At 44.6% G+C, this 23,434-nt stretch overlaps 1 protein-coding gene across 1 annotated transcript; it reads left to right on the top strand.

Annotated features, from left to right (window-relative positions):
* The first annotated feature begins 1,382 nt into the window (after positions 1-1,382).
* LOC141917647 (SKA complex subunit 1-like) lies at positions 1,383-21,862 on the top strand. Its single transcript, XM_074811002.1, has 7 exons — positions 1,383-1,490; positions 2,356-2,459; positions 3,369-3,493; positions 4,195-4,286; positions 8,373-8,510; positions 14,884-15,053; positions 21,290-21,862. The coding sequence occupies exons 2-7, from the start codon at positions 2,363-2,365 to the stop codon at positions 21,436-21,438; spliced, it is 771 nt and encodes a 256-aa protein (XP_074667103.1). The 5' UTR covers positions 1,383-1,490; positions 2,356-2,362; the 3' UTR covers positions 21,439-21,862.
* Positions 21,863-23,434: the final 1,572 nt, after the last annotated feature.

Here is a 23,434-nt window from a genome sequence, read left to right as displayed (position 1 = left end):
ATTTCTCCCGATCATCTAAAATATACACTGATTACAATATTCTACCAACTTTTTCCAAGTGAGGGGGTCACCCCCAAACTTGCTCTAATGTTTTAATACACAAGCCAAGGGAGAGCACTTAAGGATTCCCCCTTCAGTAGCCTGTCCAGCTCCCATTTTACAAAGTTCAAAATTACCACTAATACCCAAACAAAATCCAGACTCTGGGCATCCCCATAGTAGCGTACGGATTACACAATTCTGCACTATGAGTTCCAATACCAATACAACAATGTGTACTTAATTCAGATGCAACTTAGTTGTAAGCAGCCAATACTTACGACCAGTGTCATTAATCTCCCAGATAGCTGTCACGGAAACACCCGACTAAGGAATCGGAAGGCTTCCACGAAAATACTCCGGTGCGTGCTGGAGTCCTCACAATTCCTCTGGTCTGTCAAGACTCCAGAGAGTTGATCCCACCTGCGTCACCAAATCCTGTTACCAAAAATCATAACCAAGAAAACTCTCCAAACCAAGTGACAGTTTAGAAAGCCAACATGGGTTTACCGCAGCGCTGGGTGCATGGGGGATTTCTCCTCCTCACATGCACACTGAGGGACAAAAGCACACTCATTATATACATTTCCAAGAAGTAGTCACCTATTTCCAGGAAATTAAATGCACATTAATACATTGTGCAAGCGTACTGAAACTGGGGAAGGGTCTCTGGAGGTCGTTTTGAGGTACAGACCTTCGCTCAGGTTGCCCACGTACGGTAAGTCCCGGTTTGGATTGGCACGCAGCCTCACTTATCTTGACTGTACAAAGTTTATACAAAGTTATAAATATACATAAATATGCATATAAAGTTATATATATAAACATACATATGTCATTTATATACTAACTCTATTAAGTCTGTGGGATCAGATGCTCAATGAGGTGCCCCTGAGCCTCTCCCAGGCCTGTGTTACCTAAACACAGATATTCTACCCATCAACCACCCAAAACTAAACAACAATTAGTGAGATATATGTGTTTTTCACCACCTCAGCTGCAAATCCCTTGAGCGCGTTCACAATCCTCCACACCAACCTTCCGTTGTGCTCCCACAGAGACACACCGGTATGTATATGCTGAAAAGTTACTTCATTGAGGGCTTTGTTTTCTGCTGAATGCTGAAATAAACTGAATTTCTAGAACTAATTAATAAACGCTGTGAGGGGGTTTATTTAGTTGGTGACAGCCCAATTGGGGGGGGAGGGGGGGGAGCAACTTCCCCTCAGCACCGCCTCTTCCCGCCTTTCCCGGCAGCGGCCTCGCTGGCGCCTCCCGCGCATGCGCTGCGCAGCCGCCTGCGCTCTTCAAGGGCCGCCCGGGCGCGGCGGGTTTGAATCGGCGGCACCGCTGAGGGGCTGGCGGGGATCACCGGGAGCCGCTACGGATCACCGGGAGCCGCTACTTCCCGCCTCACCACTCCCAGCGAACTGCCTCCGGTCATCGCTGCGGTGAGAGCGGGGCGGGGGGAGGAAATACTGTCTCAGGGCGTGAGGTAAAAGGGCGGGCGGGTAGGCGCGCGCCGCTGCGGGTTGTAACTGTTTCTCTGTGGAAATCGGTAAATCTCTAGCAGCTGTTTCAGCAAGCGGGGTAGCTCGTAGTATTTTAAAGCAAAGAGCTTCGCTGTCGGGTGTGAAGTAACCATCAGAGGGAGCCGTGCGAGCGCTGTAAACACAAGGGCCCGCCGGGCAGGAGCGTTAAATGGAGGTTTGTTCCAGGGCGATTGGGGAAGATGCGTTGCAGCAACGTTTTCTTAGCAATTATTTTCTGTAAGAGTGTTAATCAGTATACTTACATAAGGGTTACCGATATATAATACTACTTTTTGTGCCTCCACAGTCTGCTAGAAAGCAAATGCACATTTTCTTTTAATTACTGCTCTTTTTTTTAAAAAAAAAACTCAACTCTTTAAATATTGATCATCTCGTGGGATCTCCCTGAGAGCGCCTTACAGAACTACTTTATATAAACCAGGTATTTCTTGTTTATTGTAGTAAATTAACAACTCCTTTAGTAGTGAACACTTTAATATAATAAAGACAACCAGTTTCATGAGGAATTGTTGCACTGATTACATTGTGTTTATCTCGAGAGTTCAGGGAAATTGCTTTGTTTTGTCTAATTTCAGTCATTTTGTGCTGCCTCTTCTGCTTTCAGTCTAGTAAAATAAAAGGTAGTTCTTAAATTTGTTGCTTCCTTTAAGTTCTCTTTGCTTCTTTGACAGATCAGGGTCCTTCTTAAAATTCTACTCGTGTGCCCAGTGTTTGCAACTTAGGTCTTTCTTAAATCACCACATTCTTTTTTATTTCCCTCCAGTACGATAATGGCAGAAATGGTGTCCTCAGACCTGCAAGATTTAGCTTTTCACATCAACATGAAGATTTCAAATGTTAAAAGGACTCTTCAGTTAAGAAATGCAGGTAAAAGAAATCACGAGTGGGGTTTGGTTTGTACCTCCTTGCAGAAAATGGGGATGCTGTAATGAGGCAAGGAGTGTAACATGAGATGGAAAACAAGTAAAATATAGAGAACTACAACAAAGTGAGCAAGGATGGCAAAATGGGAGCCTTATCAGGGAATTAGGTGCCAAGCAGAGAATATGGGTGAAGTGAAAATATGTTCCCCTGAGGGACTTGAAGGCTGGTGGTTAATGTACCCTATATTCTATATACTTGGTGAGGAAAGCTCCAAATAGAAGAAAAAACATTTTGGTAAGTATGTTAAGCCTAATTACAAAAATGTGCAAAGGTGTAGATGGAGGTTTACACAGGTGTCTTGTCCTTGCATCCCAGGAGTGCCTGTCTGCGATGCAAAACAGGCCGTGGGGTAACAAACTTATTTAAACCGACGTCCTGAAATCGCTCTGAATGTTTTAGATTCCTCTCTTCTCCTTTCCTAGGCACAAATAGAGGTTACACAGGATGGTTGGGAGGGTCATCTAGGCTAACCTCCTGTTTGATGAGGAACTATAACCCTAAACAGAGGGAGATCGTGAAGGAGAACAGGGCGCTGCCGCAGCCAAGCGGGTGCAAAAACCAGGCTGTGTTTAAGACCTGTGTCTGCGACCTTAGTGGGTACAGTTTAGTGCTTTCCAGCTAAGCTTTCTCACGCTGGAGGGAGGCCTCTAATCCTGCAGCAGCTCTGAATTCTGTTGGCTGTATGGAGTAGGAGGTTGGCAGTTTGACTAGCGAATATTGCTGCTTCTCCTGGGAAGATGTGGTGGTTGAGGAGCATAATTAGCTGAAAATCACTGCTTGTGGAGAGGAGGGAAATGGGATTTTGGTTTTGTGTTGGAGGTTTTTTTTGGCTTAACGTTCTCCCTTTGACAGGTGAAGAACCATCCCTCAAATCCGTGCTCTGTGAAATAAAGCACGAGGTACTTCTTGTGAATGATCTCCTGAATAAAATGGAAATGGAAGTTAAGCATCACAAAGAACTGAAGGATTTGCTAAAAGTAATCTTTTTTTCCTGTTCATAAAATACTGAAAGATTCAAAGAAATCACTGATAAGTGCGTAGTTGTTCTTTTCTAGATCCTAAGCGATATGTTTGGATGCATGAGGCCGCTTACAAGCGGAACTGGGACTTGGAACAGGCTTACTGATAGTTTATTAAGCAGCTCTCCAGCATAGTGAGCATTAAGCCTTGAAAAATAACATTTTTATACATTGCAAGCATGGCTTTATCACAATAGATACTGTGATCTAAAGAGCAGTTCTATTTTTACATCCTTGTAATAGCTATGAAAGTGATTTAATTAGAATATTTATCTGTTGTTTCGGTGTGTGTTTGCAGTGCCTTCACGTGTCAAGTCTTTTGCGAAAGGGCTCTTTGGGGTCTGGGGAGGAGTTTCCTGCAGTATGCCGTCACCACCATCACCTTCCCCCTGCCCAAACCTGCTAGAGTATATCGTTAAAGATTTGCTACTTGCCCACTCAGATTTCTTTGATGCCCTGACACAGAGAGGCTCATGTTTTCTTGCTCTTATATTTTGTTTTTGTGAGCTTTACTATTTGCTCTTGGGAAAGGGAGAGAGCAAAGAACACCTCTTAATAAAGCTAAAAATTATTTTAGCATCGCCCTACTGGTAAGCTAATTTTTACTTGCTTGACGTTAATAGTTTCAGATTTCTGATGAAGTCTAACATTAATTTCAGGAGCTCCAGAAGTCTGCTGAGAGAGATGAAAGCGAAGCACGGCACCTCAGTGAAAACATTCCTCCCCATCTGCCTAAACCAACACAGAGCTGGTATGTGGTACATGGGCACAGAGACACCACCCTGCTCCCAGCAGCGTCCAGCTGCAGCCCTGCACAGCTCCACTCCTTTTACTGTATATTAACTCTGAATTTCTGTGAGCTGAGGTTGTTACATGTATTAATTCTGGAGTTTGCTTTTGACTGCTCGCTTCTGTGAGCACCCTAACAAACCCTGCAGGTAAAACCTATAAAATACCATGTTGTTCAGATGGAAGCTTCCAGTGGCAGGTGTGACATTATTGCAGAAAGCCAGGTCTTTGATAACTCTGAGTGTTCCTTTAGAATTGCAAACACACCGATTTGATAGCTGCGGTGCTTAAGGATTGAAGGGTGGGTTAGTGAGCCAAATGCTGGCTCACTAGGACTGAAGTTAAACACTGCCCTTCCAAATATCATTGTTCTTTTAAAAAAAAAAAATCCTCTAACTCAATCATCTTTCTGTGGCGATTTGACTTATGGTTGTGATATTTTTATTCTCATTTCCCTGTAGCAGCCTGGCATTTAATTTAGCTAGCAGTGACATCCACCTGCCTTTGAGGGCTGAGAAGCTGTTCAGAATAAAGTAGTAGGAACAAGTATGTGAAACAATGGGCTATTACTCAGAAGGCTTTGAAGACATTATAATTCTGATGAGGTTTCTCAGAGTGGCCAGCTCTTTCTCTGGCTTGTTGGAATTACTTTTTAATTTTGAGTGATGTTAGTGTATGCCAGAAGGGGATCTCTTCTACAGTCTAACATCTAGAGATCCCAGGACGTGTTTCCACCTTTGTAGCTTGTCAGAAGGCAACATATCAGTCTCTTTGAATTCAGTATTTCCAATATGTGCCCTGAATCTATCAGCTTTACCTGGTCTTGCTCTTAATGACAGACAAGCCTCAGGCTGAAAACATTACAGGCATATTCCAGCAAAGTAAAAGGTTAGGGATGTGGAAATAAGGTTGCAGAAGAGAAAAATGAACTGTAATTTTAGATAAGTGTGTAGCAATATTCTCATCTGTGTAGGTACTGCTTGTATTGCAACTTGGGCTAGTCTTAGCTGATAATTTGTGCAGAATGATGACTTGTGTAGAAGCTTTTTTTTCTGGATGCGACCCTTTAGACACAAACCCTCAGTTTAGGAAACAGCCTCCTAAAATATGTTGCCATGTCTTCCTTTTCAATTTCCTTTTCAAGCTAGACATTGCTTTTTTTGTGTGTGCGTATGAAAGAATGGAAGTTCTTTAGAAATTATCACAGTGGCTCTGCCTTCCTGTCATAACTTTCTTAATTTAGGAAAACCCTTTGTCTTAGGTTTGTTAGCACCTGGAAATTGTTTAGATGCAAATGAGGCCTGTTTAATGATTGTATCACCTCTGATATCAAACAGGTTCTTTGGGATGTTGGTTTCCCTTCCAATCTTGTCCTGCTTTTGATCAAGAAGTTAATTGTGATACGGCTTTAGCCAGTCCTTCCCTTTCTAGAGAGAGCCACACATGTAAAACTAGGTGTTTTTCTAATAATTTTCTACAGATTGTGCTCTGCCAGCCCACAGCTGCTGTCTTGTCGGTGTCAGTTTGTGGTGTTGGTTTTTCCAGAGGAATAACACATTATATGTTAATACTGTCTGTTGAAGCACACTTTCTTCTTTTGTCCCCATGTTGGAACTTCCTGGTGTCCACTGTGTTGTGCAGCAGAGGATCAAAGTGCAAGACGGACCATAATTAGTCAGAATCCATCTGTGTCACTGGAAACAGGTCTTCAGTCCTCTTCCCTAAACCCTCCTCTGTTAGCCTTCTCCACTTTTGTTCCTCTACATCCCAAAATGCTTGGGAAGCTGAGTGCTAATTGTCTGTTGAGTGACTGTCATGAGATAAGTACTGCAGAAAGCAGAGTGTGCACATGAACGCTGGTGCGACAGGACTTCACATCTCAGCACTAGCGTGGCCAGCAGGGACAGGGAAGGGATCTTACCCCTGGACTCGGCACTGGTGAGGCCGCCCCTCGATGAGTGGGTTCAGTTTAGGGCCCCTCACTCCAAAAAGGCCATTGAATGACTCGAGCGTGTCCAGAGAAGGGCAACGGAGCTGGTGCAGGGTCTGGAGCACAGGTGTGATGGGGAGCGGCTGAGGGAACTGGGGGGGTTTAGTGTGGAGAAGAGGAGGCTGAGGGGAGACCTCATGGCCCTCTCCAACTCCCTGAAAGGAGGGTGCAGAGAGGGGGGATGAGTCTCTTGAGCCAAGGAACCAGCACCAGGCCAAGAGGGAATGGCCTCAAGCTGCGCCAGGGCAGGGTCAGACTGGCTCTTAGGAAGGATTTCTTTGCAGAAGGGGTTGTTGGGCGTTGGAATGGGCTGCCCAGGGCAGGGGGGGAGTCCCCATCCCTGGAGGGGTTGAAGAGTCGGGTTGACCCAGCGCTGAGGGATCTGGTGGAGTTGGGAACGGTCAGTGTGAGGTTCATGGTTGGACTGGAGGAGCTTCAAGGGCTTTTCCAACCAAGATGATTTTGTGATTCTGTGAAAACGCCCACACAGAAGAATTGAACAATTCGTGGCTTTAAGCTAATGTTTCTCTCCTGGGTTCTTGGTCTTGATGTTCTTATTTACTGGAGGATTATCACTGAAATAAAAAGTGGGCTCAATGTATCTTAAGCCCTTTGTATTCCTGGGGTTTACTGAGCCATTTCTCACTACGTCAAAGCCAGATTTTGAAGCTTTGGTTCTTTTCTTTTCATGGTCCAGGCCAGCAGCAATCACCGCAGCAAGGCAGTGGGCAGGAGCTCAAATCAGAAGTACCTGGGGTGGGGAAGCATCTAGAGAGATAAGAGGTTTGTTGTAGTGAGGAAGAGGAGGATGGCAGGACTGGAGTGTACGGGAGGAGTGAAGTTTAAAATGCAAACTCACCGTTCTCAATCCTTGTGTTTATCCTTCTATTCCAAACCCACCTCCAACACCATCAAAAATCCACACCCTTCCCTTTCCCTCTTCCTTGCTGACATTTGGTGCTGGGATTAGTTTTGTGCTGGGCCTCACATTAGTTTTTTAGATGTTTCCACCTGGATTAGCTTCACTGTTGGTGTCCTGGATTTCAGAAGGGCTCTGCATTGTGGCGTGGCAGGGAGCAGAGCTTCCCCTGTCGCTGCGTCACAGACCAAGACAGTTGGGGAGGCTGCAGCCACCTTCCCTGAAAAATGAGCCACTGGCTTTGGGGGTGACACATCAAGTGACGCATCAGATCCCAGCCCTCAGGCCACCCACTGATGTAGGGCCCCGCACCAAGCAACAATCTCTTCTTGTGGGGAGGTTAGATCAAAGCAGAGGGTGGGTTCTTTGTGACAGGTCAGCTCCGTACCGCTTTAGTTATTTCTGTTGCACATCTCAGCCCGATAATGTCCTTGTAGTCAGATGCTGGTGAATTTGGCCAAGTGCATCCTCTTTGCTGTCCTCCTACTGCTGAGTAGGAGAGCAGCTAGGTGGGTGGCTGGCAGATAACTCAGGGCTTGAGGCTCTATAGCTGAGTGTTTGGAGGAAGGGTGAAGTTATAAAAATAACACTAATAATCACTCAAAGCAGGAAATTCCTCAGGTTTTGGGATCTTGCCTAAAAAGGAAAAAAAAAAAATCCCAGCCTGCTGGTTGATGTTGAATTTCTTCTGCTTCAAAAGATTAATGGATGAGTCAAGCTTCCCAAGATTTGAACTTTTTTCAAAGAGCTGTGAAGTATTTCAAATCTGCCTGTTAGGCTGCAGCTCTGGGCTGTGGTTCATCAGATAAAAAGCGAGGCCTCGTGTTCCGCGAGATGTAACGGTACGTTGAATTCTTAACGGCTCGGTGCTGCGTTTGGACTGCTTCCAATTCACCTGCTAGCAGCCTCTCTTAGCAGAGAAATAAGGAGCTGTAATGAAGTCAGCTACAGTAGGCAATTTGAAATGGAATTGGCCTTCTTTATTTATTTATCTATCCTGAAAGATGGTGAATTATGTTGATCCAGCCTAACAGACGGGTTGGAACGTAAGTCTGTGAGTAAGCAGGCTCAATAATGTAATGGTGTTCTCCTTACTACTTATCTGCTACTTATAAATTTAATATTCATTCATTTTACAGCGTTGCTGGGCTAACTGTGAAATGTGAAGAACAAACAGAAGTTGTAGAACCCAAACCTGCGAAGAAACCTACAAAAGAGTCAAGACTTATTAAAGAAGCATCCTTAATAACTGCAGAAGAATTTGAAAGTCTTCCTGCGTAAGTAAATAATGGCTTTTCCGAGCCCCTGTTGTGCCAGGTTGGGGGGAAAATGTAGGTTTGGGAAAGGAAGCTCTTGCAGAACTGAGACTGACAGCGATGTTTTGAAATTTTAAATGTTCCACAGGGTGAAACATCATGAGATGATAGCTCCAAATAGTTTATATCTGCTACTGGCAAACCTGAAAATGAACTGAATAGAGCTAATCGGGTTCTTTTTTATGTATCTGTTGGGAAGATCAGAACTAATCAGTTAAACCCCAGACCTCTTATCTCAAAAGTCACTTTAATTGTATGAACAGAAATATATTGGCTAATTAGATGGGTTCTCTTCTTGTTTTGAGAACTGGCATTTAAAAAAAAAAAACCCCATCATCTCATAAGATAAAAGCTATGGTTACACTTAAAAGGAAAACTAATTCTAAATGCTGGTTTTATTTCACCCAACTATTGGTTTCTGAAAACTTCAAGTCTTGACTTATCTGTTTTGAGACAGGAAAAGAAATCAGACTTGTTAAAAGCAAAAAAAAAAAAAAAACACCACCGCCCACTGAAATATCCCAAATTTCTGGAATAGAAAGCTGTGGGGTTTTGTCCCCTGCCATCAGGACCTGATTAATAGATATCCTTGTCTGAAGCCTGTCATGTAGGAATGACATTTTGGGGACAAGGACAAATATTTCTGTAAAGAGGAGAAAATGTTCTTGATGCCTAGTGCTGAATTGTTATCTGAACTCTAGATTCAGTGTGTTCCCTGACAACGCTTGTTTCACTGAGATTTTTTTTTTATTATTATTTGAAAGCCTCAAGTAAAACACATTCATCTTTCCTATAGCTTTCAAAATTTTCAGGTGAACAACATTCGTTTTCTTCTCCCAAATTGCTCAAGGAGCCTGATTGTCGAGCTAATGACTCTTTTAGTTACTTCTTAAAAGTGTGTGCACCTGATATTTTTATTCTGCAGATCACTAGCATTTGGTGGATTTACTGCCTTCAGTACTTCTCCTGTTAAAATTTTGGAAAGTTAAAGCTGGAGCATGCGAGTTTTTGGTCTTTATCTCTGCTAAGACAAGAGAAGTAAACCTAGACCATTCCAGCTGCCTGTTTTAACCTCCAGTTAAAGCTCTCATCTTCCCCAATAGCCCCTTAAAGTGTTGCATTATCCTTGAGAGTGGAAGGTTTTTCCACTGCTGTTCATGGCTGGCTGGATTCTCTTATATTCATTGCTGGTTTATAAAAAGGTTGTGTCTTAGACTGTGCTTGTGGGGCTATAGAAATATTTTTATTGAGATGAGAAAAGCATGTTTGTTCCGTGGAGGAAGACTTACACAAATTTAAATAGCTCTATAAATCTTCCAGGTTTTTTTTTTTTCCTGTTGCCTGGCAGTGTTGTAATACAAGATTGGCGGAGGCTGCAAAGCTTGTGATTTCACATGCTATTGAACCGAGTCAAAGCAGCAAATGTTTGTGACCCAGATTTTCTCAGGCTTAACGTATTCTCTTAGAAGAATGAGAATTAGGTTCATGTCCCAGTTCTCTAGGTCCACGCTGGTTCTGATGTGGGATCCCTTTATACCTGCTGGCAATAGTAACGAGGGAAAGGACTGTGTTTGGATGCAGCTCTGCTCCTGGAGCTGCCTGGCTCTGCTAATACAGGACTGTGCCTATCCTAAGCTTGTCTGAGGGACTTAATAAAGCACAACTGCGCATACGCATCGCGTATGTGTCTAAATCCCACACCAGCTGGGTACGGTGGGTTTTGCATCTGAGAGTCTCACTCCTCTCTCCCTTCCTACTGCAGCTGTGGCAGCCTGTAACTGAAAAATTTAGGTGGTTTCACCTGCTTTGTGCTGGGCGTGGAGGAGAATCTGTCCCTAACACCGTTGGGGCACAAAAAGGGATATATAGTCTTCCTATTTTTTTTTTTTTTTTTTTTAGAACTCTGCAGCAGGTTTTTAACAAAGGTACGTGCTGTGTTAAGGTGCAGATACGGAGCACCTTGATCAAATAGAACGCTCTTGTGCAGTTAAACTTGCAAATTATCTTAGTCTTCAAATCCATTGCGAAAAGACCATTTTTTGGAGGAAGAAGGAAGAAATTGCACAGTAGATGTCTTGGTTAACTTTGAATTCAAAGCAAAAGAAAATGCTTGCTTTATCCTGTCTCTAGAATTCTTGCCACTTAAGATATTTTTAGAATCTGCACGTTCATTATAACTCTAAAGTCTCAGAAGATGGTAACTCGGAGGGGAATAGATGTTTCTTTTATCCTAAAGGTTTTTGAGGGAGCAGGGTTGGCCTTTAGGAGATTTATCACGTATAGACCACTGGAAAAGAGATAAATTGATGTTTTCTCTGAAGAACACAGCACTGTGCTTTGGTTTTCACACCTATGGAAAAAAATTTTGGAAAGGGCTTCTGTGGATTAAAAAAAGAAATTGGGTCACTCATTTATTTAAAAAAAATAGTTCTGAATGTTTTTGCTTTTGGTGTAGTGAAGCAGATTTTAAAGTTATTTTAAATCTAAATTAAATGGATTACTTTGGAACTTCTCAAATTTGTATTTTTATATTAGTGTATGTATGGAGTGGAATAAATGTCAGCATTTATGGGTTTGCTGGCCATGGCTGGGTAGAAACATGAGAAGACTGTGGAACAGCTGAAGGTTTTATGATCCTTACGGTTATGCACTGAAGAAAAATTGTGGTTAGTTTTGACAGAATTTAGTTTCAGATTAAGGCGTCTACGTTTCAGTGTCTGTGACACGGGTGTCTCCACGCTCACCGTGTGCCCCCACTCCCGCTCTTGTTGCTGAACACCTGGTTAGCGCAGTCGGCTGGCACGACCCGGACTGGGAGCCCAGGGACTCGTAACGGTTCTGTGATCCCCTCGGGTTAAATTAAGGTGAAACGACACCAAACGACAGGTTAAAATGTTTTGCTTGCAGTGAAAATAATTTAAACTTGGAAAAGGATAATAGGCAATGGGGTCTCTTATAAATCTGTAAGAAAGAAAGGAAAGGAAAGAAAAATAAAGGAGAGGAAGAGAGTCAAAGAATCTGGATCACCACCCCTGGATCCAGCGTTGTCTCAGGTCCGATAATCTTGGGTGGTGGGTGCACACCCAGCAAAGTTTCTGTTGCCTTTTAAGTTCATCTTATGAGCTGATTTGCATACTAGACGAGGAGGGGCAGGGATTCCACCAACTCATTTGCATGAGAGATGAGGAAAAGGTGGAGCAGGGGTTCTGTGCATGAGTTGAGGGGGAATGGGGTGCATTAACCCTTTTGATCAACTGAGTTGGTGGTCACAATCTCCCCCCACCACCTTTACCTTTTTCCTCAGGTTTTGTTCCTTGGGCCATTATAGCTCCATCCGGTGTTGGTTGTTTATCTCTCTTATCAATCTCTCTTATCAATCTCTTCTTCAAGGATATAGTTGTAAATTAAAGTGTAGGCCTTAAGCTGAACACTTGGCTTTACTCGGTCTACGTCTCCTTCCTTCAAGGCTTGTCTAAGGAATTTGGTTGTACAACTGCAGGGGAGCGGAGCCGTGCACCCTTCGATACACCCTGCGCTTCCCTGGGCAGATAATTCATCCCTTAGACTGACCACAAAGGGCACAACTTGTCCTTGAGGTTTTCTGTGTCAATGAATGTTTGAGGCATGAACTCCTTCAGTTCTTTGCATTGGCGAAACCAGAAAACATCCCTGGTGCCTCGCTGCTCGTGGCGTGTTTCAGTTGCCTGCGCAGAGCTGTCTGGTGCCATTGCAGATGCCTCAGCGAGTACTGGCAGGTCTTTAGTTACTGAATTTTCTGTAAATGCCAGCATATCTGCTAGCTCCTTGTGAGCATCTTGGATGCCTGAGGGCCTCTCGGAGACCACTTGTACTTTGGTTTATGCAAATGCATCCTGTTTTTCTGTTTCTGCTTCGTTCTCTTGGCTTTATTAAGTGTCTTCACTGTATGTCAGCTGGTAACGGGAGCATAGAAACTCAAACATGGCTATTTGATACCTCTGGACTTAGTCTTCATTGCTCTGCACATTCCCCCTGACTTTAAGTCAGGTAAAGGAGGCAGATAGAGCAATAAATAGCAGTTAATGCGTTCTGCCCTTGGGCCACAACAACCCCCAGCAGCGCTATGGGCTGGGGGAGGAGTGGCTGGAGAGCTGCCAGTCAGAGAGGGACCTGGGGGGGTTGATTGCCAGTTGACTGAACAGGAGTCAGCAGTGTGCCCAGGTGGCCAAGAAGGCCAATGGCATCCTGGCTTGTATCAGCACTAGCATGGCCAGCAGGGACAGGGAAGGGATCTTACCCCTGGACTCGGCACTGGTGAGGCCGCCCCTCGATGAGTGGGTTCAGTTTTGGGCCCCTCACTCCAAAAAGGCCATTGAATGACTCGAGCGTGTCCAGAGAAGGGCAACGGAGCTGGTGCAGGGTCTGGAGCACAGGTGTGATGGGGAGCGGCTGAGGGAACTGGGGGGGTTTAGTGTGGAGAAGAGGAGGCTGAGGGGAGACCTCATGGCCCTTTCCAACTCCCTGAAAGGAGGGTGCAGAGAGGGGAGATGAGTCTCTTGAGCCAAGGAACAAGCGCCAGGACAAGAGGGAATGGCCTCAAGCTGTGCCAGGGCAGGGTCAGACTGGCTCTTAGGAAGGATTTCTTTGCAGAAGGGGTTGTTGGGCGTTGGAATGGGCTGCCCAGGGCAGGGGGGGAGTCCCCATCCCTGGAGGGGTTGAAGAGTCGGGTTGACCCAGCGCTGAGGGATCTGGTGGAGTTGGGAACGGTCAGTGTGAGGTTCATGGCTGGACTGGAGGATCCTCAAGGGCTTTTCCAACCCAAATGATTCTGTGACACAGGCAAAGCCCTTCTGCACTTGTAGCCTGTGTTACTTGTTTACACTGACCGTGACTGCATTTCAAGGGGTGGTCATGCTGCTTTTATTTGAAAAGATGTGATGTGTGCAAAGCAGAGTGGTTTTTATAAAAATGGCTGCACCTCCGCCTTTGAATCTGGATTAAGCAAAGTATCAATGAAGTTGAAAACTGGCTGCAAATAACTTGGTGGCAATTTTATCTGAAATTAGAGCGATTGCTTTGAATTCTGGAGGTTTTGACACACCCTGTGCAGACAGGTCCCCCAGCAGAGCTTGCCTATTCTTAAAATCTACAGCAAGCACTTATTTTTATTTGGCAGCTGTAGAATGCCTGCCCACATTCTGGTTTGGAATATTGAATTTGTAATCGATTGCACTTTAAATTTTTTGTACTTTTTCCAAAGATTGAGTTTTTCTCTTTGGATTAAAATGAGGGAAGAATTTCCTGTTCATTGATATTTTCAAGCTTATTGTCCTACAGCTTTTAGCTGTACTAACCTCAAGAACCCCCTTCATTCCTAAAAATGTAACAATTTTTTCTCAATTCCACACAGCTGCAACCAAACACAACCCGCCAGGTTTAACCTGTGATCACCCTTCAGTGATAATTCAGGATAATTCCAGTTGGAAGGTTGCCCTGGCTTTTACTGCAGTGTTTTCTGAGCTTTTGTTTTGGTTTTAGCTTACTGCTTGTCATACAAGTTTTGGATTTCTTTTTTGTGTAACAGCTTCTCAATTTGTAGCACATTTCCTTTTCTTTGAATGCATGCCTTTACATCTATAAATACTGGGTAGCCTTACTTGCAAGTATTCCAGTGTTCTAATATTTCCGCATCACTTTGTTTTTATCTTCTGTGCTTCCTGTACCTCCAGGCTGTTATCAACAGATCTTATTATTTTAGTACTAGCTTTATGAAATCCTCTGAAAGTTCAGTAGCAGATGTTGGTAGTGCAGAGCTGTGTCTGTAGAGCTCAGTAGGCTGCACAATAAAATATAAGAAACAACACAAAACTGGTTTTTCTTCAAAAGAACCAAAGGAATGGCTGTAAGATCAAGCACAGGTTATTTATGATTATAATAAGAACTAAATTGCACTCTTTTAGGCAGAAACATTTCATTTCAGTTTTGGCTCGTGCTCTGTTTTCTGCAAAGCTGCTAGGTTTTTCTGCATTTGTAGTTTGTGGTATGCAATAAAAGCAACTTCTATTCCATTTTGGAAGGCTCTTTACAGTTTTAAGCACTGGATTCTTTTTTACTTCTTAATTTAGCTTTCTAATGTTTTTTGTCTTTCTGGTTTAGGTTTTATCATGGCTTCTTCACCTTCAAGATGATTAAACCACCAAGGAAATGAACAAAATTAACTACACCTTTATTTATTAACACAAAGCAGAAGAAACAGCTTCTAACTAGGAATAGCGTGTTCAATTAAGGCTGAAAGAGAAGAATAAACACGGAACTTTGTGACTTTCTGGTTACTGATTTTTATTTTTATTTGTAGGTATATGAAAGGTCGTTTAACATGTGATCAGATTAATGCAGTGGTTAAAGGTATAAACAAGGCTGTGGCAGACAAGTACAAGATCCTGCATCAGCCTTTGAAATCTATGAAACCAGCAGCGAGGAAACTCTACCACAGGTTCCTGGAGGAAGAAACTGCGGAAACAAAAGGTATTTTATTTTTTTCCTTTGTTAGTACTAAACTCGTAGCACTTGGATATGGCAGCACAAGTATAAAAATACTGGACAAAATATTGAATGACTAATGACAGCATGTGCTTTTCGTGTTATAGTGTAACTTACAGCCTTTTATTCTCAGAAAATAGTCCGTTGAGGCACTCTGGTAGTTGGTGGAATGGTCTAACCTGTGGGAGTCTTTAAAACCATCAGTCCTGAAAAATTTTAGAAAACCTGCTATTGCTTATTCTCAGACAGAGAGGAGGGGGAGAAAGGAAAAAAAAAAAAAAAAAAAAAAAAAGATCAGTAGACTTAGCAGGGCTTTCCCTCCCTTTCCAGCATGGGGTGCCACAGTCTAAATCAGATTTGGACCTGAAAAATTCCTGCTACGGGGGACGAACAGTGCTTTAGCAGTCTGGAGCGATGAAAGGTCTGGTTCTCCCTTGATCTAAGGGAAGGAGAACAGAAATGAGATTCATCTTCAGATCAAATTCTAGGCCATAAGGAAAATAAATATCTTATTACTACACAGAACTGGGTAGTCAGTATAAAACCCCATCACCTCTTCTGGATAAAGTCATAGAAAGTAGCAACAAGGGTTATTGTTGTGACTGAAGAGTTTTTCCCATAACTGATTTGGTTACTTTTTATATGTTATTCACTGAAAACGTGACTTTCATGGTGTGTTTTAGCAAAAAATTTGAGGGCACAAAGATTTAATTTGAAATCACTACAAGTTCTGGAAGCTCCTAGTTTGATAACCAAACTGTATAAACTGTGTTTTCAGTTTTAAAGTTAGAATGGACATGAGCTATTTAAAAACTTGTTCTAAAGTTGGGAAATCTGACTAATCAGCCACTGCAGAGACAGGGCTGTCTGATAACCATAAGTTTTCTCCTCCTAAAAGCATAGGGGGAGTGAAAATGCACCAAAATGTCCGTGTCCCAATTTAAAAGCAAGTTTTACTTACAGATTAGTTTTCCCAAAGATATGTGGCACAGTAAATCTCTAATATTAAAATCTCCTTTTTGACATTCCTTTGGAGAACAAGTATGTAATTATTCCTGGAGGGGTGTACTGCACGTATCAGGCTTGGTGATGTCCTTGGAATGTCCTCATATTTCCAAGTTGAGGCATAAAGCGTGGAGCAAACTCTCTCCTGTCTCAGAGCGAGCTCTTTTTTCTGACAACACCTTGGCACCTGCCTCTTTAATTTTTTTTGCCCTGGACAGAATGTAAGAATATTCTGCCTTAAGCACATTCCCTGGGTACTCAGGAGTTCACCTTATGACAAACTACAACTTTTTCTTCCTTCCTTTGGATTTGTCACTGATCAAGGCTCTCTCAATATTTAAGGTGTGGTGACAATGTCACTAACTTCTAGATGCTAAATGCCCTCTTCTGTAGGGAAGGAATTCTGATATGATGGACATGCCTGGCACTTTATTTGGAGACCTATAGGATAAACAAGTTGTAAAGGACTTTAATGAAAAGGTGTACAGCTAGACTGCTTCACGGGACTAACTTCTGATTTGGGCTCGGATAGTTTTGTTTTTTTCTAGACAAGTTCACAGAATCATCTCGGTTGGAAAAGACCTTGAAGATCCTCCAGTCCAACCGTTAACCTCACGCTGACCGTTCTCAACTCCACCAGATCTCTCAGCGCTGGGTCAACCTGGAACTTCTGCTTCAGTCTAACAACGACTCATTTTAATCTGGGATTTCTTAAAATACCTGCTTCATCACTTTTAATTCGCAGGGGGTTTTTTGATTTAACTGTGTGCTGGGTTTATGTAGTGGGGTTTTGGTAGCAGGGGAGGGGGCTACAGCGGTGGCCCCTGTGAGAAGCAGCTTGAAGCTCCCCCAGCTCCAAGGCAGACCCACCTCTGGCCAAGGCCAATCAGTGATGGTGGTGAGCCTCTGCGATAATGTATTTAAGAAGGGAAACCTGAGAGAGGTTGGGAGGACTTTGAGGAGGAGTTAGGAGAAGGACGCCTCTGTGAACACCGAGGTCAGTGTGAGGAAGGAGGAGGAAGAGGGGGAGATGCACCAGAGCATGGAGCCCCCCTGTACCCTGTGGTGAGAGGGCAGGGCCCCCCCCATCACCCATGGGGGTCATTGGAGGAGCAGAGATTCGCCTGTGGGGGACCCCTGGGACTCTGTGGGGAGAAGCAGCCCCCACTGTTGTAGTTCAGCGCTGGGAGGTGCAACACGTGGGGGTGACCCATGGCGCAGCATCTCGGGAAGAATCATCCCGTGGGGAGGACTCACGGTGGAAAGAGTTTGTGGGGGACTGTCTGCTGTGAGAGGGACGTGACGTGGAGCAGGGGGAGGAATGCAGAAGAGTGCTTCCCCCCAGCCTTGGGGGAAGGAACAGCAGCACTGACTGCACCCCCCTCCCCTGGGGTAGGAGGTAGAGATATTGGGGACAAAACTGAGTCCCAGAAGAAGGGAGGGGTGGGGGGAGGTGGTTTTAAGCTGTTGTAATGCTTCTCACTGTCTCATTCTGTCTGTGAAGTGTCGTTATCGTTAGTGTTTTGAATTAGTGATGTTCTCTTTCTTCCCCTAATGAGTTTGTCTTTTGCCCATGACCATAATGGGTGAGTCACACACACACACACCCCCCATCCTTATCTCCATCCCTGAGCCTTTGGATTCATTTTTCTCCTTCCCAGTGCTGAGGGGGAAGGGAGGAGTGAACTGCTCATGGCTCTCAGCTACCCTCTGGGCTCAAACCACGTCCTCAGGATGATAGTCAAGAGTTTGAGCCCATGGCTATAGAAGAGGCATTAAACGCTAGAAGGGCCCTGATCATGGCAGCCTCTGCTGCAGTGAAGGAGCCATTCTAGCAACTTGAGAAATCTACAGCTACTCAGAGATAATTTTGTCCCAGAAAGTTGGTTTTCGAAGTCTGAAAAATGGAGGCTTTTAATTTCTTCAGGTACCTGTGAGTCTTTTATTTTCTTGTTTGTGTTGGAAAGTGCAGTTAGGAAACTAGGACATTCAGCGTATGAGAGCGTGTGTGTATGTGGTAGATTTGTTTTGTTTTTGTTTGTTGTGACTAATCATCTAGAAAGTCTGGAGAAAAGGTCTGGCAGGCTGTCAGACAGTTCTTGTCTGGCCAGCACAAAATGATTAAATGTCTTTATCCATTGCATTTTTTAGGGTAAGGTTGTGCATTCATTGATTTGTTTGCTTAAATTTCTACCGTGAGTGTGTCTCTGCTTAGAATTCCCACAGTTTCTCAGCCTGGGCTGATTGCCAGCTGACCTCTTCCTCTGATTTCAAGATGAGAAAAAGATGCTGCCTGGTTTATCAGGGTAACCTTCCAGCCAGTGAGGTAACTTTTAGTTTAGCAAGTTATTTAGTGCATGGATCTGTTTCCAACCAAACCAACCACCCTTTATCCAGTTCTGGTTTCTTAACAAAAAAGATCTGAATGTTGCTGCCCTGAATTCTGGATAAATAGAGGAAGAAATCTTGTTCTGCACAGATTTAGGACTTTCTGATGCTCTCCCAGATATAACAGACTGCAAAACCCTATTTCTGCCCTATTACTGGAAACTGCGAATGGTCTCTCTCCAACTGTAGTTGTATTTTAAGCAGTCAGACAGGTTTTTGTCTTTTTCTAGTAAATAAATTTTCCACTTCTTGTCTGTATGCGAATTCAGCAGCGTTGCGAGCTCTGAGATTCCAGAGTAGTTCCCAGGTGGGGAAAGACCTCCAGCTTTTGACAGTTACTGTCCCTGGAAGATTCTACTGCTTATTAGACATCGGTGTTACCAACTCTCAAAATAGCCCAGTCTGTGAGAAAACATAATCTGTTATTCTTCAGCCCTGGCTAAGCACTATTTTGGGGAACAGTATGCTTATAAACAGCACTCTGGGACCTTGTTTCTAATGGCCATCACATCCTTGGATGCTCCCCTGGAGTGGAGCGTGTGTCCTGTTAGATCACACTGAAGATAAAATTTGAAGATTTTTACAGAACAACACAGATTTGCCTGTGTAAAACTACAGTTGTACTTATTTAACAAGTAAATAAAAGCTTTTCTGGCAGCTTTGGCTTTCCAGCTAGCATCAGCTGCTTTCTCACTTAAACTAGAAGGACTATCCAAGAATTTAATAGAAAGAAGAGAAGCTCCATCTTGTCAAAGATGACGCTGCCTCTGCCTTACTCTAAGGGTAAAAGGAGGAGGGAGAATTCTGTCCTCTTTTTCCAAGCTAGAACATCCCTAGCCTTGCGACTTCTTTCTCATAAGACGTGGGAGCATGACACTCCAGAAGAATATTATTTCTACTTCCTCTCCTTAAAGGTAATTGGACATTTCTTTCTTATACCTTAATTAACATGTTCCTGGTTTCAGATCGCTTTTCTTTCTTACAGCTCTGTGAAGATGCGTGGTTAAAACCTTATGCCATGTTACAGGAAGTATTAAATGTACAGTCATTCTACTAGATCTATAATTATCTCCTATCTGAGCAGTCTATAGAGACTGAATATGAAATCACAGCTCAGGAATACAGCTACGGAGCACTTAAAATAACTCCTTCCTTCCTCGTGTCTGCTACCGGCTTGTATCAGCAATAGTGTGGCCAGCAGGGATAGGGAAGGGATCTTACCCCTGGGCTCGGCACTGGTGAGGCCGCCCCTCGATGAGTGGGTTCAGTTTTGGGCCCCTCACTCCAAAAAGGCCATTGAATGACTCGAGCGTGTCCAGAGAAGGGCAACGGAGCTGGTGCAGGGTCTGGAGCACAGGTGTGATGGGGAGCGGCTGAGGGAACTGGGGGGGTTTAGTGTGGAGAAGAGGAGGCTGAGGGGAGACCTCATGGCCCTCTGCAACTCCCTGAAAGGAGGGTGCAGAGAGGGGGGATGAGTCTCTTGAGCCAAGGAACCAGCGCCAGGCCAAGAGGGAATGGCCTCAAGCTGCGCCAGGGCAGGGTCAGACTGGCTCTTAGGAAGGATTTCTTTGCAGAAGGGGTTGTTGGGCGTTGGAATGGGCTGCCCGGGGCAGGGGGGGAGTCCCCATCCCTGGAGGGGTTGAAGAGTCGGGTTGACCCAGGGCTGAGGGATCTGGTGGAGTTGGGAACGGTCAGTGTGAGGTTCATGGTTGGACTGGAGGAGCTTCAAGGTCTCTTCCAACTGAGATGATTCTGTGATACTATTGGCTTGTGGTGACTTTCTCTTGGCATTTTGTCACAGGTATTTGAAATACTTTCGACTCCAGTGAAGGCCTTGGTTTCTTAGAAACACTTGATAATGAGAATTTCCTTTTAGAAGTAGTTAATCAACTGCAAGAAGGGATGGGCTGCCAGCTCCAACGCAGGACCTTCCTACGTCGTTTTCTGAGAGACACGGGGAGGATGCTGTTCCAAGTGGTTAATCTTTTTCTTGCATTTTCTTAATTAGTGAAGAATTATTCTTTTCTATATCTGATGGAAGTCAAGGGAATGGTGGGCTGCATAGCTCTGGGGTATGCAAGGCTCCATCCTTTTGTTTGCAAAAGGCCAATTCCAGAACTCGAGTGCCTGCTGCCAGTCCAACAGCTTATTTCAGGCACTGCAAAACAATTACTTAGGATTCAAATTATGCTGCTACTCAGCTGTGTTCTGTGATTGAACCACTGAAGCATGATGCCTTTCCTCCATAAAGCTGTGCTACCATCTTTAAGCAGACCCTGAGCATCTCTCTGGTTTTGCTCAGGTCAGTGTTGCTAAGAGCAGAACACCTATGGGTGGAAGGACACATGGAAGGACATTTTGTGGGAGGAAGAACGTTCTTCCTCAAAGGGAAGTTGACTGTTAGGCACCAAGACTTGTCAAGGTGTGCTGTGAGGTGATTTTTCTACTAGCCACATCTTCTGGCACGCCTGTGGAATGTCTCATGTCTGGCCCTGGATGGTTTTGGGACTGCTACAGACTTTCTATAGTGATAGAGGAGCATGGGGGGCGGGGTGAGAGATGTTAGTAGATAGCGCTGAGAACGGACGGAGCTCGTTGAATGGGGCCTGAGGACAATGCAGGGCAGTTGAACTTCATGGGGAAGCTGGTAATTCTTCTTTCAGGTGACAAATTTGAAAAATAAAACAAAATTCCTGAGGTAGTATGAGGCCGTCCTACTGCTGATTGTGTTTTTTCCTCAGTGTGTGGAATGGTGAAGAAGTTGTGTTGTTACTTGTGAGATGTTAATTGTATCCTGCAACTTTGCTGCTTCTCTATTTGTTTTCCAGGTACTTTTTTTGTTGTGGAAGCTGATATTGGTGAGTTCACCCAACTGAAAGTGGACAAGCGCTTCCACGCCATCCTCACTGTCCTACGTCACTGCCACAGAGTGAGAGAAATTCGGGGCGTGGGCCGTGTCCGTTATGTCATCTGCTAATGAGGTTTCCACCGAGCCTCACCCAGCTCCTCGCTTCTCCCAGCAACTGGGAAATTTGGAAATTGCTGGACTTGCAGCGTTGCTTTCCCCCGCTGATAATGAAGTGGGTAATTAGGCAAAACGGTGGTGATTCCACCCATTCTTTAAAGCTCCATGAATGTAAAAAAACAGCTTAGTTTTTCCTCGCCCTGGTGCATTGCCCTGGTGGACCCACCCTGCTCTCGCTCCGTGGGGCTGAGAGCAAATAATCTGGCAGCCGAATGCCGGGTGCTTTGGGGCTGGGAGGTGCCATGGCAACATCTCTGGCAGGAGCTGGTTGGGTATGAATGAATAAATTAAAATTTAAACAGCCTGCGCTGCGGAGAGCGAGCCCAGGCCCAGGCCTGGGACCTGTGGTTTATTAATAAAGTATAAAAGCAGCGAAGGGATGTCTCTGTGGTGGAGGGTGCCTGGGGCTGGGCTGGCTCTAGGGCTCCTCCATCCCTGCCTGGCCCCTGGGCTGCTCATCCCTCCCTCCTGGAGGGGTTTTAAAGGTTTTGAGATACTTTGGCTGCTCCATCACCCGCAGTGATGTGCTCATGGGGCTTCTTCCTGCTTTGGCCTGGGCTGAGCTCTCTTTGTCAATCACTTATATGAGATTCTCAATGTTTCCCACTAGCAAATTGTCATAAATGCCTTGAAGTTATTAACATTTTGTGCTGTGATGTGAACCAGGAGGGCTTTGGTTGTAATTATGCCTTAATCTTAACGTCTGGCGTGGTTCCTAAGCATGGATTAGTATTATTATCCCTATTGTACAGAAGGAAAATGAGTCCTTAGGGCCTTAACTTACTTCCATGAGCTGAAGGTGGAGATGGCAAAGTTCTTCATTCCTGGCCACCACCTCTCCACGCTCCCCCCAGCTCTCACCTTACAAATCCCTTTCTAAGGAGCGATGCCTTTTGCTTGTTGACTTGCTGAGCTCCGTGCTAAACCCACTCGGCTTCATCTTCGCCCCTCTGACTTTGGAATTCTCGATCTTTTCTCCCTTAACAGAAAGAAACCTCTCCTAATATCCAGCTTAATTCCAGTCATGGCTGAGAAAAATCTCTTGTCCTTGTGCCTGGCCTTGGGATGTGCTTAGTCCAAGCTCTCACCCTGCATTTTGCCCTCTTTAAGCCAATCCCAGTCTCCTTCCCTGTCCTGGCATCTCCTCAGCTGGCGATGCTGCTGCCAGAAACTGCCAGGAATCTGCCTTTCCCACTCTGCTCCACAAGGTTTGGTGACACCATTCTAGGGCCAAACATTACAGCCTCAACTCCTGCTCACAGACACCAGGCTGAAAGCATTGAATCTCCCACCAGCATCCTTCTGTTAGCAACGGTTTGCAGCTTTTTATTGGGGTCTTTATCTAAGCACAGGGGATGTGCATTTTCTGTGATTCTGGGGTTTTCTCCATGTTGGGACACTTCTGGTTGTGGTTGTCTGTGCCCAGAAGCAGGGAAGAAATCGGAAACAGGGAAGAAATGGGAAACTTCACTGTCTCCATGGCTCCCCACATCCAAATCCCCTGAAGATTCTGTTCAGGAATCCCGTGCAGGAGCCATTCCCCATGGGAAGCCACGTGTGTCCATGTTTCTCCCACCTGCACATCAGCTTTACTCCCCTGTGTGTTATTTTTCAGCCCCGTGACCATATTATTTATTAATCCTGGGAAGCTCACCTGAAAACATAGAGCGTAGGAGAGATGCTCTACAAAATAATATTAGAAAAAGCAGAAAATGCTGCAAAACACCCTTTTGTTCCAAGGTGGAAGCATGCTGTGTGGGGGTGGTGGGGAATACAAAGCTGCTGGGCTTTGCAGAGCTGACTTTTGGAGCAGATCAAGATTAAAATGCAGGTTTTTGAAGGCTTTGCTCAGCCCGCTGCTGCGATGGTAGCGCAGGTTTTTTGATACCGGTTTCAATATTTCATCTGCCTTTGGTTGGGATATTTTCATCCTGTCAAAGCTTTTTGG

The sequence above is a fragment of the Strix aluco genome, chromosome W (genome assembly GCF_031877795.1).
Source record: "Strix aluco isolate bStrAlu1 chromosome W, bStrAlu1.hap1, whole genome shotgun sequence".
Lineage (NCBI taxonomy): Eukaryota > Metazoa > Chordata > Aves > Strigiformes > Strigidae > Strix > Strix aluco.
Note: the sequence above shows the minus strand (reverse complement) of the source record. Positions and strands in the feature narration are given on the sequence as shown.

Bases quoted from the DNA above. Each gene is read 5' to 3' on its own strand.
- LOC141917647 (XM_074811002.1), top strand. From the start codon at position 2,363: ATGGCAGAAATGGTGTCCTCAGACCTGCAAGATTTAGCTTTTCACATC. The intron at 4,287-8,372 runs GTATGTGGTACA...TTCATTTTACAG, and splicing joins CCTAAACCAACACAGAGCTG to CGTTGCTGGGCTAACTGTGA. The intron at 15,054-21,289 runs GTATTTTATTTT...TTTGTTTTCCAG, and splicing joins AGAAACTGCGGAAACAAAAG to GTACTTTTTTTGTTGTGGAA.